This window comes from Papaver somniferum, unplaced genomic scaffold (genome assembly GCF_003573695.1).
Source record: "Papaver somniferum cultivar HN1 unplaced genomic scaffold, ASM357369v1 unplaced-scaffold_0, whole genome shotgun sequence".
Classification (NCBI taxonomy): Eukaryota; Viridiplantae; Streptophyta; class Magnoliopsida; order Ranunculales; family Papaveraceae; genus Papaver; species Papaver somniferum.
In genome coordinates this window covers 1,246,206-1,260,693 of record NW_020618823.1, presented here as the reverse complement: position 1 = coordinate 1,260,693, position 14,488 = coordinate 1,246,206, and the positions used below count along the sequence as shown (strand labels likewise).

The 14,488-nt window shown below is 35.8% G+C and overlaps 1 protein-coding gene and 1 pseudogene across 1 annotated transcript; both read left to right on the top strand.

The window, feature by feature from the left end:
* The first annotated feature begins 1,410 nt into the window (after nucleotides 1-1,410).
* Nucleotides 1,411-7,634, top strand: LOC113325885 (annotated as a pseudogene).
* Nucleotides 7,635-10,177: 2,543 nt separating this feature from the next.
* Nucleotides 10,178-11,876, top strand: LOC113325862. Its single transcript, XM_026573729.1, has 3 exons — nucleotides 10,178-10,259; nucleotides 10,763-11,386; nucleotides 11,518-11,876. The coding sequence occupies exons 1-3, from the start codon at nucleotides 10,178-10,180 to the stop codon at nucleotides 11,874-11,876; spliced, it is 1,065 nt and encodes a 354-aa protein (XP_026429514.1).
* The last annotated feature ends 2,612 nt before the right edge of the window (nucleotides 11,877-14,488 follow it).

Sequence of the window (14,488 nt, the reverse complement as noted above, 5' to 3'; positions counted from 1 at the left end):
GATACCAGATCTGACATCCATTATAGATTTTGTCAAATATAACTGGGGGAGATTATGACTTAGGCCGGTTCCTATGGGTATGCAAAAGCAGTAAGTTTTCCACTTTTGCACCTACTACGGGCATGGGAAAGTGACAAATTTTCCACTTAGTCAGGCCAGGTCGAGTAGTTACCGAGCAATGGAGTCTCAACCGCTCGGTTGAGAGTAAATCTCCCGGTAAAGTCTCCACCTCCATCGGTCCACACTTGATCGCTAGGTAAGTTTTTAATTTGTATTTTACTTATCTCTCTTACTTTTTAGTTATTATAACAAATATAATGGTCCCACAAATATTATATAATCCCCAAAATTCAATAAAAACCCCACTAAACAAAACTAATAAATTTTTTTCCCAAAAAAATAATAAAATATACTTGTTAATGGTGGATTTTCAATAACGGTTAAAATCGTAAAATCATGATCTCGCATGTTTTTGACACGACTTTAGAAATGTACGTGAAACTCATATTTTAGGAATCGTGAAAGCTCATTTAACAATCTCTGACAGAGTATACGCCCTCTCAGAGCTCTGTATGAATATGTTATTCGTAAAGCTTCCCCAGCTAAACTTTTTGACACTTCACATATTTCATCAACACCTCTATATAAAATCGAAAGATGCGATGCATTTTGGTTTGGGTGGAAGAAAAAGATAAACAATCATAGATGAATTTTTTTGAGTTTATTTCACGTATATTCTTATGCAAAATTTGCTGATTATGTATTTTAGGTTATTCTTATATATATATTTTATATGAAATTTAGTGATTATTCGTTTATATTTTTATAGGGCCTTTAAAGTTTCAATTTTTTTATTCATCAATGCATTAAGCGAGATTATTCATTTATCACCTTGGCCCAAGTCGGGATCGGAAAAAATTATTCACTTGGCGAGATTATTCATTTATCGAACATTCATTTATCGAGGTTGGATTGTACCTTCATTCAAGAGATTTGAAATTTAACATATATTTTTTTCTCAACTTCCTCTAAAAACACGTGTATATAATTTCTTAAATAAGGAATCATGCTTGGAGTTTGTCGGAAAAAAAAATTAATAATATTTTAATGAAAAACGTTATTTTGAATAACGTAAAGGTTATTAGACTGTGACATTCCACACTTTTCCAAGTTTGAAATTGCTTGGATTCCATCGTAAGACATTGCGCCTATCGAAACACCTCTTTATATCAATTTTTTTTTTGGATAATAACTAGAGTAAGGCTATTGCCCGTATTATACATTGACCACACATGAACATGGTTGTTGAAAGTGTGTCACCAGACTCATCACTGGTTTCTGCCGAGCCGGCATTCTAAAACCATTCAGCTCAGTAAATATCTGGTTTCCCATTTGCAACATAAAGCAGTCCAGTATTACTCCCCCATAAAGCAGTCCAGTATTACTCCCCCAAATTTCTCAAATACCACTTATTCCTTTCTTAATCTTCAAGAAATTTCACTTGAAAGAATAAAATCAGAAAGATGGGTATCTTCTATATAAACCCTAATTTCCACTCCAAATTTCTGAAACCACTAATTTCTCCATCTTCAAGAAATTCTTCTCCGAACAGATCAGATCTGAAACATGGGTCAAGGAACACCAGGCGGACTGAACAAACAGGGAGGAGGTGCACCAGGAGGAAACGATGGTGATAACAACAAGAAAGAGAAGAAGTTCGAACCACCACCTCCACCAACAAGAATCGGTCGTAAACAGCGAAAACAAAGAGGATCGGAAACAGCAGCAGCAAGATTACCTGCAGTGAAACCATTAACTAAATGTAAACTTAGGTTATTAAAACTTGAAAGGATACAAGATTATTTGTTAATGGAAGAAGAATTTGTGTCTAATCAAGAGAGATTGAAACCACATGAAGATAAGAACCAAGAAGATAGATCTAAAGTTGATGATTTAAGAGGTTCACCTATGAGTGTTGGTAGTCTTGAAGAACTTATTGATGATAATCATGCTATTGTTTCTTCTTCTATTGGGCCTGAATATTATGTTGGGATTATGTCTTTTGTTGATAAAGATCAACTTGAACCTGGTTGTGCTATTCTGATGCATAATAAGGTAGGCGCCTACTCTTTTTTCTTTTCAGTATAGTATTTTGATTTTGTGAATTAGGGCTTGTGTTTACTTGATTTTAGATTGGAGTTTTCTAGGTTAGAATTGAATTTTAGGATTTAAGCTTTGGACAATTTGAGAACTTCAATTTTTGTTTTGTTAAAATACTTCTGCGAGGCAGGTATAATACCTGCAAAATTTGATTAGAATGTGTAGGTGTTTTGAGTGGAAGAAGTTCAGATTAGGTTTTTTTGAGTGATTCTAGAGTATATAAGAATGACTTCCATGGTATGATGGTGAACTGTAGGTCGCATTTTTCTGGATTATTGGTCCTTTTTATAAGAATACTGGTGGTGGAGGGAGTTGAAGCTATGTTTAAAACTAAAAACAGTGCAAGTTCTATGAATTATCATCCCTTCTCTAGTATTATCCATCCGTCAATCACTGTAGATTTTTTTCTTGTAAATTGGTCTCATCAGCATATTGAATGTATTGACATTTTTCTTTTTTTTGGGAGGGTTCAGTGAGTAAGTAGGGAAGTAAGAGTAGTGAATGACGTTTCATTAAGAAGTTAATTATTCCTCCTATAGAATCTTTTCTTGATTCCCGGGTATACTAGTAAGCGTCTAATATGGACATGTTTATGATCATTCCTCTAGCCCAGGAATTATCATTTGCTTTGTTCAAAAATTCCTAAAGATTTGTCTCAACTACTGTATTTCCTCGTTGAAGTTAATTTTCATTTTTGAGCGAACCTTGTTGAGGTCGCTCAACTGAGTAATCTGTTATGTTGCATGCATTCCATTATCTGTTTACAACTGGTAATGCTAATTGACATTGTATTTGAAAGTATAATGTCAATTGTACACCATTTGTGTCAAGTTTGGTCATATAAATGATGTTTAAGAAGTATGACATTATATGGGAAGGGTAATGGGATCTCTTGTAAGCAGAAGAATCCTAACCTACCAGATTATGGACAATATGTCCCAATAGTTCTTAGTTTTGTTTAGGGTCTACCGTATGGGGTGCAGAGATTTGTTGTTTATTTGACCATTGATTTGATGCTATATTCTGTAGCAAACCAGACCCCAGTCCTGCACCTCGGTAATAGTTTTGCGTTGTTCTCTAGATTCCAGGTACCATTTTACCATTTAGTTAGCTATTGAATTAGTAAAAAGGAACAGAAGTATTCAATTTGCAATTGGTACCGGGTTATTCGAGATTACCGAATAGTATTGTACTAACAATATATCTTTACCACCTGGGAGGCATGACCAAATCTTACCTTGATTTGGAATGTGGAATCCAGTGATTTCTAACATTCGTAGCTTAGATCATCCCAAGATTCCACAGAAAAATCCTAGGGATTTCTCTCGGTGGGTGTAGCATTACTTTTGAGTTTTGAGCTAAACCAAGTGACTATTGCCACTCTTGGCTTACTTTTTGAGTGATGCTACACCCACAGAGAGAATTCCATAGGATTCTTTTGTAGAACCCTTTTGAAGATATGGCTTGATCTAGGTTGTGAATGTCATGGATCATTGGATCCCACGTGTTTTAATTACGGTAAGATTTGTTATATAGATTTTACAGAGAGAATATTCATTGGGTTAATAATTATTGTTACTTTTTCTCTTTTCGAACCTACTTGTAACTTGTTGGAGCATTTTCAAAGCTAAAAACCATAGAATGTGGTAGTGGACTGTGCAAGTAGTTTCGTTAACATGGAAAATTCCAGATACGGTATGTAGTTACTGATCTGATAATGTAATGCAAGTTCTTTGAATTATCACGGCTTCTCTAGTATTACCCATCTGTCAATCGCTATAGGTTTTTTTTATTTATTGTAGTTGGTCTCATCTGCATATTGGATGTATTGACATGTTCTTTTTGGAAGGGTTCAGCGAGTGAGTAGGGAACTAAGAGTAATGAGAAGTTAAAGTATTCCTCCTGTAGAAACTTTTCTTGATTCCCTGGTGTATTAGTAAGTGACACTTTGTCTATTGTGTGGAGATGTTTATGGTCATTCCTCCAGCCCAGGAATTATCTTTCCTTCAGGTGCTGTCTTTGAAAATTTCTCTGGATATGTTTCAGTTGCTGTATTTCCTTGGTGAAATTTTTAAACTTGAACATCAATAAACCTTTTGAGGTCGCTCCACAGAGTAATCTGTTTTGTTGTATGCATTCCACTGTTTAAGGTGATTCACAACAAGCTTTAGTCATCGAAGCCAATGACTGTTGATTCTATTTACAGCTGGAGCTGGTGATGCTATTTAAACTCACTCTATTTTATGTCATCTTGCTTTCTAAACTCACTCTATTTTATATTCTTAATTTCTTTGTTTTCGGTAATGCCTGTACGCGCAGTTCTTCTCTATATGTTCACCAGTAGACATTAATATTGGCTCCTGAGAATTTTATCATATTCTGAAATATTACTCAAAATGTAATTCGGTGTGTGTTTATTCTGTTTATTTTGTCTGTTCAGGCTCTCTCTGTTGTTGGGCTTCTTCAAGATGATGTTGATCCCATGGTGTCTGTTATGAAGGTGGAGAAGGCACCACTGGAATCATATGCAGACATTGGTGGACTAGATGCCCAAATTCAGGAAATTAAAGAGGCAGTTGAACTTCCACTCACTCATCCTGAATTATATGAAGATATTGGTATCAAACCTCCTAAGGGAGTCATCCTTTATGGGGAACCTGGAACAGGGAAGACATTACTTGCTAAGGTGCAAACACGTCCCTTCTTATTTATATTGCTTCTGCAGATTGGCCTAGTTTATTTGGCTGCTCTTTAGCTGCAAATGAGTTACATGGAGGTATTTATGTTTAGTTTCTTGTTGGGATTTTGGAAATGCACTAGTCATATGATAACCTTCTGCTGGTAGCTTGTGAGACAAATAGAGCTTGCTTTAGCAAGTGTTATCCTTTCACATATATTTCGTAGATGGTCTACTAGGTAGGAACTAGGAAGTCGTTGATAATAATTTGATTCATTACAACTATTGGAAGGAATTTTCAAATACTTGTGCTGTATTGCTGGGTAAATGATTTTGATGATTTTTTGGACTAATTGCTGATTAGTTTGATATCAGCACTTGCATGATCTGAGAAGAGCCTCAATGGTTTACTCTAGGAAAAGGAAAAAATGAAGTTCAGATTTAGTCTTTCTTTTTCTTTTCTTTTAGTCTTCTGTTTTCATCTTCTTTTCAAGTAACACTAGGTAGCGGTGTTCTTCAATGTTGAAAATCGTTGATTACTACTCCCTCCGTCCCAAATTGATTGAGCTATTTGGTTTTAAATTTTGTCCCATAAATAATTGAGCTATTTCACTAATCATGGGGATATCTCTAAAACTACCCTTTTAATTGATTATTATTACGATAAGAAATATGACCAAACTAGTTGGGAGAATTACTACCTTAATACTCTCCTTTCCTCCTTGCCTTAAAAATTGTGCAAACTACAACTAGCTCAATTAATTTGGAACGGAGGGAGTATTACTTTTAGTTAAGACAAATAATAAAGACTTCTGTTTTTCTCGCCTGTATCTGACCTGCCATATGTACACAATCGCATGTGTACTATTTGGTCTTCGTGTGCTAGTTATGCTAAACCGAAGTCATAGTAATTTAAACTGGGTGCACGTGGAAGTGGAAATCATGGTTGTTTTATGAGGGTGGCTTCACTCTTGCTTACCCTGTTTAATTTAATTATTTTGCGTTACAGTGGCTCAGTTTTTAGTACCGAGTTTGATGTTGGGACATCTTGATCTTAGGGCATCTTCTATATATTTTTCCTGATCATGTATGTTTATTATATTCCTTTCAGGCAGTGGCCAACTCAACATCAGCTACTTTCTTGCGTGTTGTTGGAAGTGAATTGATCCAGAAGTACTTGGGAGATGGTCCAAAATTAGTGAGGGAACTTTTCAGGGTTGCTGATGACCTTTCACCTTCCATTGTCTTCATTGACGAAATTGATGCAGTTGGAACGAAAAGGTACCCTTACAAACTTATACATCTTTATATATATATATATATTTTGTGGGCATGAATGTTATTCTGGCCTGTTTCTTAATTGTTAACTATGTTCCACTAGGTATGATGCACATTCAGGAGGTCAACGTGAGATTCAGAGAACCATGTTAGAACTCCTGAACCAGTTGGACGGTTTTGATTCAAGAGGAGATGTCAAGGTTATTCTTGCAACAAACAGAATCTAAAGTCTTGATCCTGCCTTGCTAAGGCCTGGACGTATAGATAGGAAGATTGAATTCCCTCTTCCTGACACCAAAACAAGGAGACGCATTTTCCAGGTTAGTGTTGCTCAATCACATATTGTTGCATTGTGTTTTTGTCCCAAATTGAGTTTAATTATATATTGTCTTCATTCAGGATAAACGCCTCTGTTTTCTTCGTGATTTTGGTTTTAATTGTTTGTGTATTTGGAAAATTCAGATCCACACTTCAAGGATGACATTGGCAGATGATGTTAACCTAGAAGAGTTTGTGATGACTAAGGATGAGTTCTCTGGAGCTGATATTAAGGCTATATGTACCGAGGCCGGTTTGCTTGCTTTAAGAGAACGCCGTATGAAGGTAAGCATTTATGTGAAAAGATTGTTGAGTTAGGTGTGCTCTGATTATAATTTAGCTGAACATGAAGATCAGCAACCCACTTGCATACGCGTACATACTCTCTAATCTCCCATTTCTGTGCTCATATGCGAGCTTTAACAGTTGTCAAATTTTTAAGAATGGAAAATCAGGTTTTCAACTACTTTGCCTGTATATGTAATTTGGTTCTGATGCCAATGGGCTACAAAGGGCACTCCATAAGAAAAGCTTATTAGTCGCACAGTAGTGAAAACGTAAAACTTGGGCATCTATTTTTTTACCATCTTTCTAACTGTCTCTTCTCTCTACTAGTTTTGATTTTGCTTTTGGAGGTCGATTATTTCCTGTCTGAACATTCCACTGCTATAGAAGAATTTGTTGGCCAAAATACTTTTTGAGTTCTCCATTGGTTTTTTTTAGGGGAACAATTTGTCTGTTACCATAGTTTTTTGTCATCCTGGTTTAATTTTTATCATGTGGAAGCATCTCTAAACTTTTCATTTTTTAGAATCATCATTCTACATAAGAAGGCTGCTTTTAAATGATCATTTTGAATTAAAATGATGTTTTTCAGGTGACGCATCTGGACTTTAAGAAGGCAAAGGAGAAGGTTATGTACAAGAAGAAAGAGGGAGTGCCTGAAGGACTTTACATGTAAAAGACAAGTCATAGGAGCTTTTCGATAATTTGGATATTTGGTTGCCCATTTCCGTAGATGATTCTGTTTTCTTTACCGGGATCGATTTTTTACTGTTTGTGTGGTCCTCATTGTAACTTCTCCATGGGTACTGAGATGATATTTACAGTTTCTTTATCCTTAGTTTCTCAGTTTTGTAATTCAAATTTGTGGGAATTATATAAATGACCCTCTTTTTGACGGGCTTCAAAATTACCCTTATGAAGCAATAAAAATACCCCTCTCCAAAGCCCATCATGGGTCCAATTAGAATTCTCTGAGATTACTAAATTACTCTTTGTATATAATTAATATTCTAAAATCAAAAAACTTTTGATCCGACGGAAACAAAGAAAACCAGAGAGAGAGAGAACCGTTCTTCCGCCAGCTGAAATCAGGAGAAGAAAAAATTCGAAAATTTTATGTGAAATCTAGAGATTTAGTCATCAGAATATCATCTTCTTCTTCTGCTGAATCTCTTTTCATCAACATCGTTCGTATCTTTTGAATTTTAGATCTGAATGTTGTTTCTTCATCAACAAAATTTTCTCGACCTGTTTTTCTGAAACAAATTGGTAATGGCGATTCGTGATTGAAGATGAGTAGAGATTTATTTTACATTTGCATGTTCGATTTGTAGTATCTCAATCTTCATATTTGATTTCAGTTTTATTTGTATTTTCTGTTGCAGAGGTCGAGATTTTGGAAGCTTGATTCTTTGTGTTTGATTCTACTGGATTGATTGGTTCATTTACATATTATTTGAATTCGAGATCGTTATTCATATCTTAAACATGTATTCTTCAATTCTTCAATCTCCAATCTCCGGTTTTTGATTTTTGAATTTCTGCTGTTTTATTTAGATCGGCTCATAATTCAATGTTAGGTTTGAGTTTTAGCTTCAATGTATTTTGCATGAACCAGTTCTCGTTTTGAATTATTCTGGAGAATTTCATAGTGTTGATGAGTTAGTAGGAGAATTATTTGGATAATACTGATTGTTGAAGAATTATTTTGAGTATTCTGAATGTTGATCAGTTTTGGTATAATTAGAAGTTACAAGTTAGTGTAATCAATTAGAAGTTACAAGTTAGTGTTTATATACTCAGTTTACATATCTAACGTTCGACATTGAATATATCTTTCACGAGGGGGCGCAGCCCCCGAGTGATGTGCGACGTAATCTGAATTTGTATCTTAGGTTAGTTTAGTTTGCAGTGAATTTTTTTAACATGGAGCATGTATGTTCATGTAGTATTTCATGTTGCAGATTCACATTTGCACCGATTGCATACTAATGCGATGCAAAGTAACACATATGATGCTGTTTATGCTGTTTTTTTGTATTAAAATATTTGTTGTTGACATAGAATTTTCATTGTTGACACTGAAAATTTGTACAATATTCTGATTATTTGTATCAACATTGGTTGTTGATTCAGGTTTGTTGGATCAACTTTCATTGTTGATGCAAATAACTTGGATAAATTTCTGATTATGGTTGTTTATATCTGTTTTATTGGATCAACATTCGTTGTTGATGCAAATAACCTAGATAAATTTCTGATTATGGTTGTTGATAGCTGTTTTATTGGATCAACATTGGTTGTTGATGCAATAACCTGGATAATTTTCTGATTATGGTTGTTGATAGATGTTTTTTTATTGGATCAACATTGGTTGTTGACAGATTATGGTGTCAACATTGTTTTGTCGATAACAAATTTTGTTTTTGCTTTTATGTTTTATTAGTTTTGTTGATTTGTTTTGATTGTTGCAGGCCAAAGATGGCTGTTGCAGGGTTCACTTTATCCAATTTGACCGTATCGCATGCTGTTTCGGAGTCAACTACTGTCAGCGAGATGATTAGTGTGGTGAAACGATACTGGCCTTATGTCCCTGAAGACCTCGTACTTTTTGGTTACACTGTAGATGGAATTTCACGTGTGATTGAGGTTTTTCATTCACTACTGCATCTCCAAAGGGATTGATGTGGTGAAGTTTAACATCCAGTTTAAGATTTGTGTTGATTCTGTTCCTTCTTCTTCTTCTGTTGCTCCTTCTTCGTCATTATCAAGAATGTGGATATTGTAGAAGATTTGACGGATGATTCATCTTTGGTCAAAAGGGTCCCCAAGAAGTCAGATGCTTGGGCCAACATCTTAACCGGAGTAGGGAAGGTTTTCGAAAGTAAAAACGATTGTCGTGATACTGTTAAGAAGTATGAATATCATAGTGGTTACAAACTTGACGTACGTAAGAGTGAAACGAAACGTTACACTGTGCGGTGTATGAACAAGGCAAGTCAAAATTGTAGCTGGAGGTTTCATGCATCTCTCGTTGCCAATACTAAAGGTGTGTTTCAGTGCAAGACGTTTCACGAAGAGCATGCATGTGATTTAGCTTCTTCTGATCCAGCAAAAGTCAGGATGACGAAGTCTTTTCTGAAGGATATCTTAATGGATGAATTTCGAGCATCAAAGAAGAAGAAGACTGCAACTGATGTCCAAGATCTGCTCCATCTGGAATATGGTATTGATCTCACATATAGTCAGGCATACCATGGTTTACAGTTCACTAATGAGTCTCTTTGGGGTGATGACATCAACTCTTATTCAGACTTTGTTTGGTATAAAGAATCAATTTAACGTTATAATCCTAGAAGCATCGTGAAGTTTGAGTATGATGGTGTAACGAAGCAGTTCCAGAGGTTTTTTGTTGCTTTAGAAGCTTACATTACTGGTTTCAATAATTAATGTCGTCCGATGTTATTTATTAATTGCAATTTTCTCACTGGGAAGTTTAAGGGAGGTCTTATGGTTTCTTGCGGGAAAGCTGGTAACCAAGGTATGTTTTTTAATTTTTTTTCTCTTTTTTTAATTATCAAATGTTTCAACTTTAGTTGTTGAATCACACAATATAGTCTGATATGTCTCTGGATTTCAATTCTATGGATCACATAACTTTGTTCGTCCCATAATTATTGTTGTTGATCCCATAACTTTTGTTGTTGATCCATTATTTCAAATGTTGATCCCATAACTTTTGTTGTTGATCCCATAATTGCAGTTGTTGATCCCTTTTTTTTGTATCAACTTTTGTTGTTGTTCCACAATTTCAGTTGTTGATCACATAACTTCTGTTGTTAATCCCATAATTCTTGTTGTTGATCCCACAACTTTTGTTGTTGATCCATTATTTCAAATGTTGATCCCATAATTGCAGTTGTTGATCACATAACTTCTATTGTTCATTCCATAATTCTTGTTGTTCACTCAATAACTTGTTCATGGATTTCAGTTTTTGTGTGTCACTTTTTGAATCTTTGTTTTTTTTTTTGTATTTTCTAGAGATCTATCCAGTTGCTTTTGGTATTGTACCTTGCGAAAATTGTGAGAGTTGGGAATGGTTCTTAACCAACTTGAAGGGTATTATCAGGGAAGACCGTCCACTGACCATCATATCAGACCGTGGAGCTGGCCTATTGAAGCATGTCCCTGTGATATTACCAAAGGCTTACCATTCTTACTGTTTGTACCACATGAAAGGGAATATTCCGGTTCAAAAGGGAAAGAGCAGGCAAACTGCTGTGAAGTTGTTTGAAGAGTGCTACATTTCCTTAACAAAGGAGAAGTTTTATGCTTCTGCCAAGAGTATGAGAAATCTCAAGCTTGATTCAGTGATTGATTGGATGGTAAAGATTCCATTCCAGAACTGGGAAGCTCATGCTTTTCAAGGAGAAAGGTTTGGTGAGAACACATCGAACATTGCAGAGAGTTTTAATAGTGTGATTAAGCATGATAAGCGGCTTCCAGCACTTGAGCTTGTGGATTGTATTCGTGCTAAGGTAATGGAGCAGAACTACAAGAGGTTGGTGGAGTCTAATAAGTGTACTTCAAGGCTTACTCCCCGGATGCAAGCTCTGCTCAACAAGAGGGTGACCTACTGCCGTTTCTACAAGTTTCGAAGAACAAGTGATAAAGTCTTTGAAATAATTTCTCCTACTGGAAAACACACGGTCGACTTGGATGCTAGGACTTTCACTTATAATTGGTGGAAAAAGCGTAGTTTCCCTTGCACCTATTCGATGAAAGCTATGTTGCAGATTGGCCAGATGAACCTTATAAGTACATTATTCCGTATTATACCACCGAGTACTATAGAGGTTTGTATGCTCGTCCTATCTATCCTATCCCCGATAGTGAGAGGCCGCCTAAAATTAATGAGGAAGGTTATGTTTTGCCTCCCAATGGTGGTCGAGAGTCAGCTGGAAGGGCAACTACTTCAAGGTACAGGGGTTCTCGAGAGAAAGTTCGCAATAAAAGGAAGTGTGGTCAGTGTGGGAGACTTGGCTTCCACAACAGTCGTAGATGTCGCACATCTCCTTTGGCTCCTCGTGCACCATTGTTTCGCAGGGAGTCTAATTCCAGGATGATCAACTTTTTGAGGAGGATGTTTTTCTGAAGTTTTAGTGGATGATTTACTATTTTTCTGAACTTCCTTTTTACCTTTTTATGCTAGTTCTTGAATGATCAACATGGATGTTAGTTATTTTTATGCTTTCCCTATAGTTTCTTGTTGCATTTGTTGTGTTTTTAATGACATACATTCTGTTTTATTTGTTTATGAATGTTATTCTTGTCAGTTTATGTCAGTTTTGCAGGTTTACTGGTTTTTTTACAGGAAATATTACTATGTAAACATATCAACATATTAATGTTGATCCAAGTCAGGGGATCAACTTCCATTGTTGATCCCCCATTACTGGATCAACTTCCATTGTTGATGCTTACTGAAAAGAAAAAAATTGCATGGTTACAAGTTAACTCCATTAGCTGTGCATACCTGCAATCTTTACTATGAAAACAGTATCAACATACTAATGTTGATCCAAGTCATGGCATGAACATCCAATGTTGATCCCCATTATTGGATCAACTTCCATTGTTGATGCTTAGTGAACAGAAAAAATTTGCATGGTTTTATCTGTATATATACAAGTGAACTCCATCAGCTGTGCATACCTGCAATCTTTACTACTAACATTCATTCACTTGATGATAAATCAATCAGTTATTCATCAATTATTTTTTTGACCCATTGATTTTCGGGATCAACTCCCATTGTTGATCCCAAAAATGGATCAACTTCCATTGTTGATGCTCAATAAAAAGAAATTTTTTTCATGGTTTTATCTGTATATACAAGTTAACTCCATTAGCTGAGCATACCTGCAATCTTTACTACCAACATTCATTCACTTTGATAACAAAACCATTCATTCACTTGATAATCACTTGATAACTAATAGTAATATTAATTCATAATAAACTAGTACTAAACATATCCTCCAAATTGTTTCAGAACATAAACAGACTTTCAGACATAAATTTACAGTAACTATAAGATGTCTTGATAATCAATTAGCAGACCTACACAGATTAACTAAATTACTTAACAACATATGTTAAACTACACCATATAAGTGTGTTTGCACTAATCTAATGTTTCAACAGAATCTTATATGTTGAGTATATTTCTTCGATTGAGTCGGTAAGATCTTGAACTTGCTTAACCTCTTCGTCTGAGTCTGTAACTTCTTGTACTTGCTTACCTTCTTCCGGTGTGTCAGTAATTTCCAAAGTTGGTTTCCATGCACCAATTTCTCCCAAGATACTGGCAGCCATCTTCACTCTCTTCTTGTTAATATTTTCATGGTATTGGGAAATCTTACCATTTAAAACCCAACAGTCTCCATGCTTCACCAGACACTTCATGAACAAGCAGATGTGCATTGCACAGTCCAAGCCTTGTTTTTGGGGTACATGGAAGTGGTCAAAAGCTATAGTTACTGGTTCATGTGTCTCAACATCTTTTTTTCCCATTCTGTTCAACACATCAGTCAATCGTTCTACCATGACAGCTTATTGTTCGTTGTACCCTTTGTTGTGATATATGGTGTTGAAAACGAACCATCTCCCACCTAATAAGGAAAGCAACACCCAATGGAATGGTTTCTTATCCCTGTCTTGGAGACACATTGGTATGATCAGGAATGCGTCACCGCCACTCACTGGGTAATTCTCCCTTACATGAGCTGCACATTCCTCCACTTTCATGGCATTTTTGGTAGCTATTGCACCCCTCATCAATTGCTGCATCATATTCTTGACATTAGTATGTTTTTGATATTAGATAACAACAAGTATAATTGAATCATTCCTAGCACACTACATTGTTTCATCTCACCTAAATAAGATTTCAAATGCGATCATATAAACCTAAATAAGTTGATCTAACAAGTTATTGAAAAGACAGATTAAGAGTTTCGGCTTACATAAGCATTCGTAGACAGAATCAAGTGCTTATTCCCGTAGTATTTCGGCTTGCTTGGATCTTGCATCTTTCCTTTCAACATGGTGCTATAGTAGTCAACTATCTCGCTGTTAATGTATTGGTCATCCATTAGAAATTGGATATGCTTTCCATAAATGAACTCTTCCACCTCATTGTTGAAAAAAAATCTATATTCTATGTCACTGCATTTTTTAAAATGGAAGTATTGTAATCAGATGTTCCATGGCATCAACTTTTATTGTTTATACCTATGAATGAACATGCAACTTACCTTTCTTTAGCTTTCTCAAAGAATGGACGAAGGACCTCTTGTTCTTCCTCGGTGCAAGATTTCCAGAGTTTGATTTTTTCTTCCTTCTTCAGCATTTTTGGCTCAGGTGGCGCCACATCAATGTAATCATCAAAGTTGATTATTTCCAGTTCTTCTTCAACACCTCCCCCCCTCTTCTTCTTCTTCTTCTTCTTTCCTCCTTTCTTCCCCTTATTCACTTTAGATTGAGGTGTGTATTTATTTGACGACTTCTTTGATGACCTTGTGTTATACCTCGTTGCTCTTCCAGTAGCTTCAGACTGATTCCTTTGGCCCTGCGTCGCTTCAGAATCATCGTCTTGGGTGGTGTTTTCCTCTTCAGTTGGTCCATCAATTTCATCTAATTGGTATAGCACTTTAAGCTCTTCCAACACATTATCATCATCTGTTCAGAATCACCCTCTTCTGT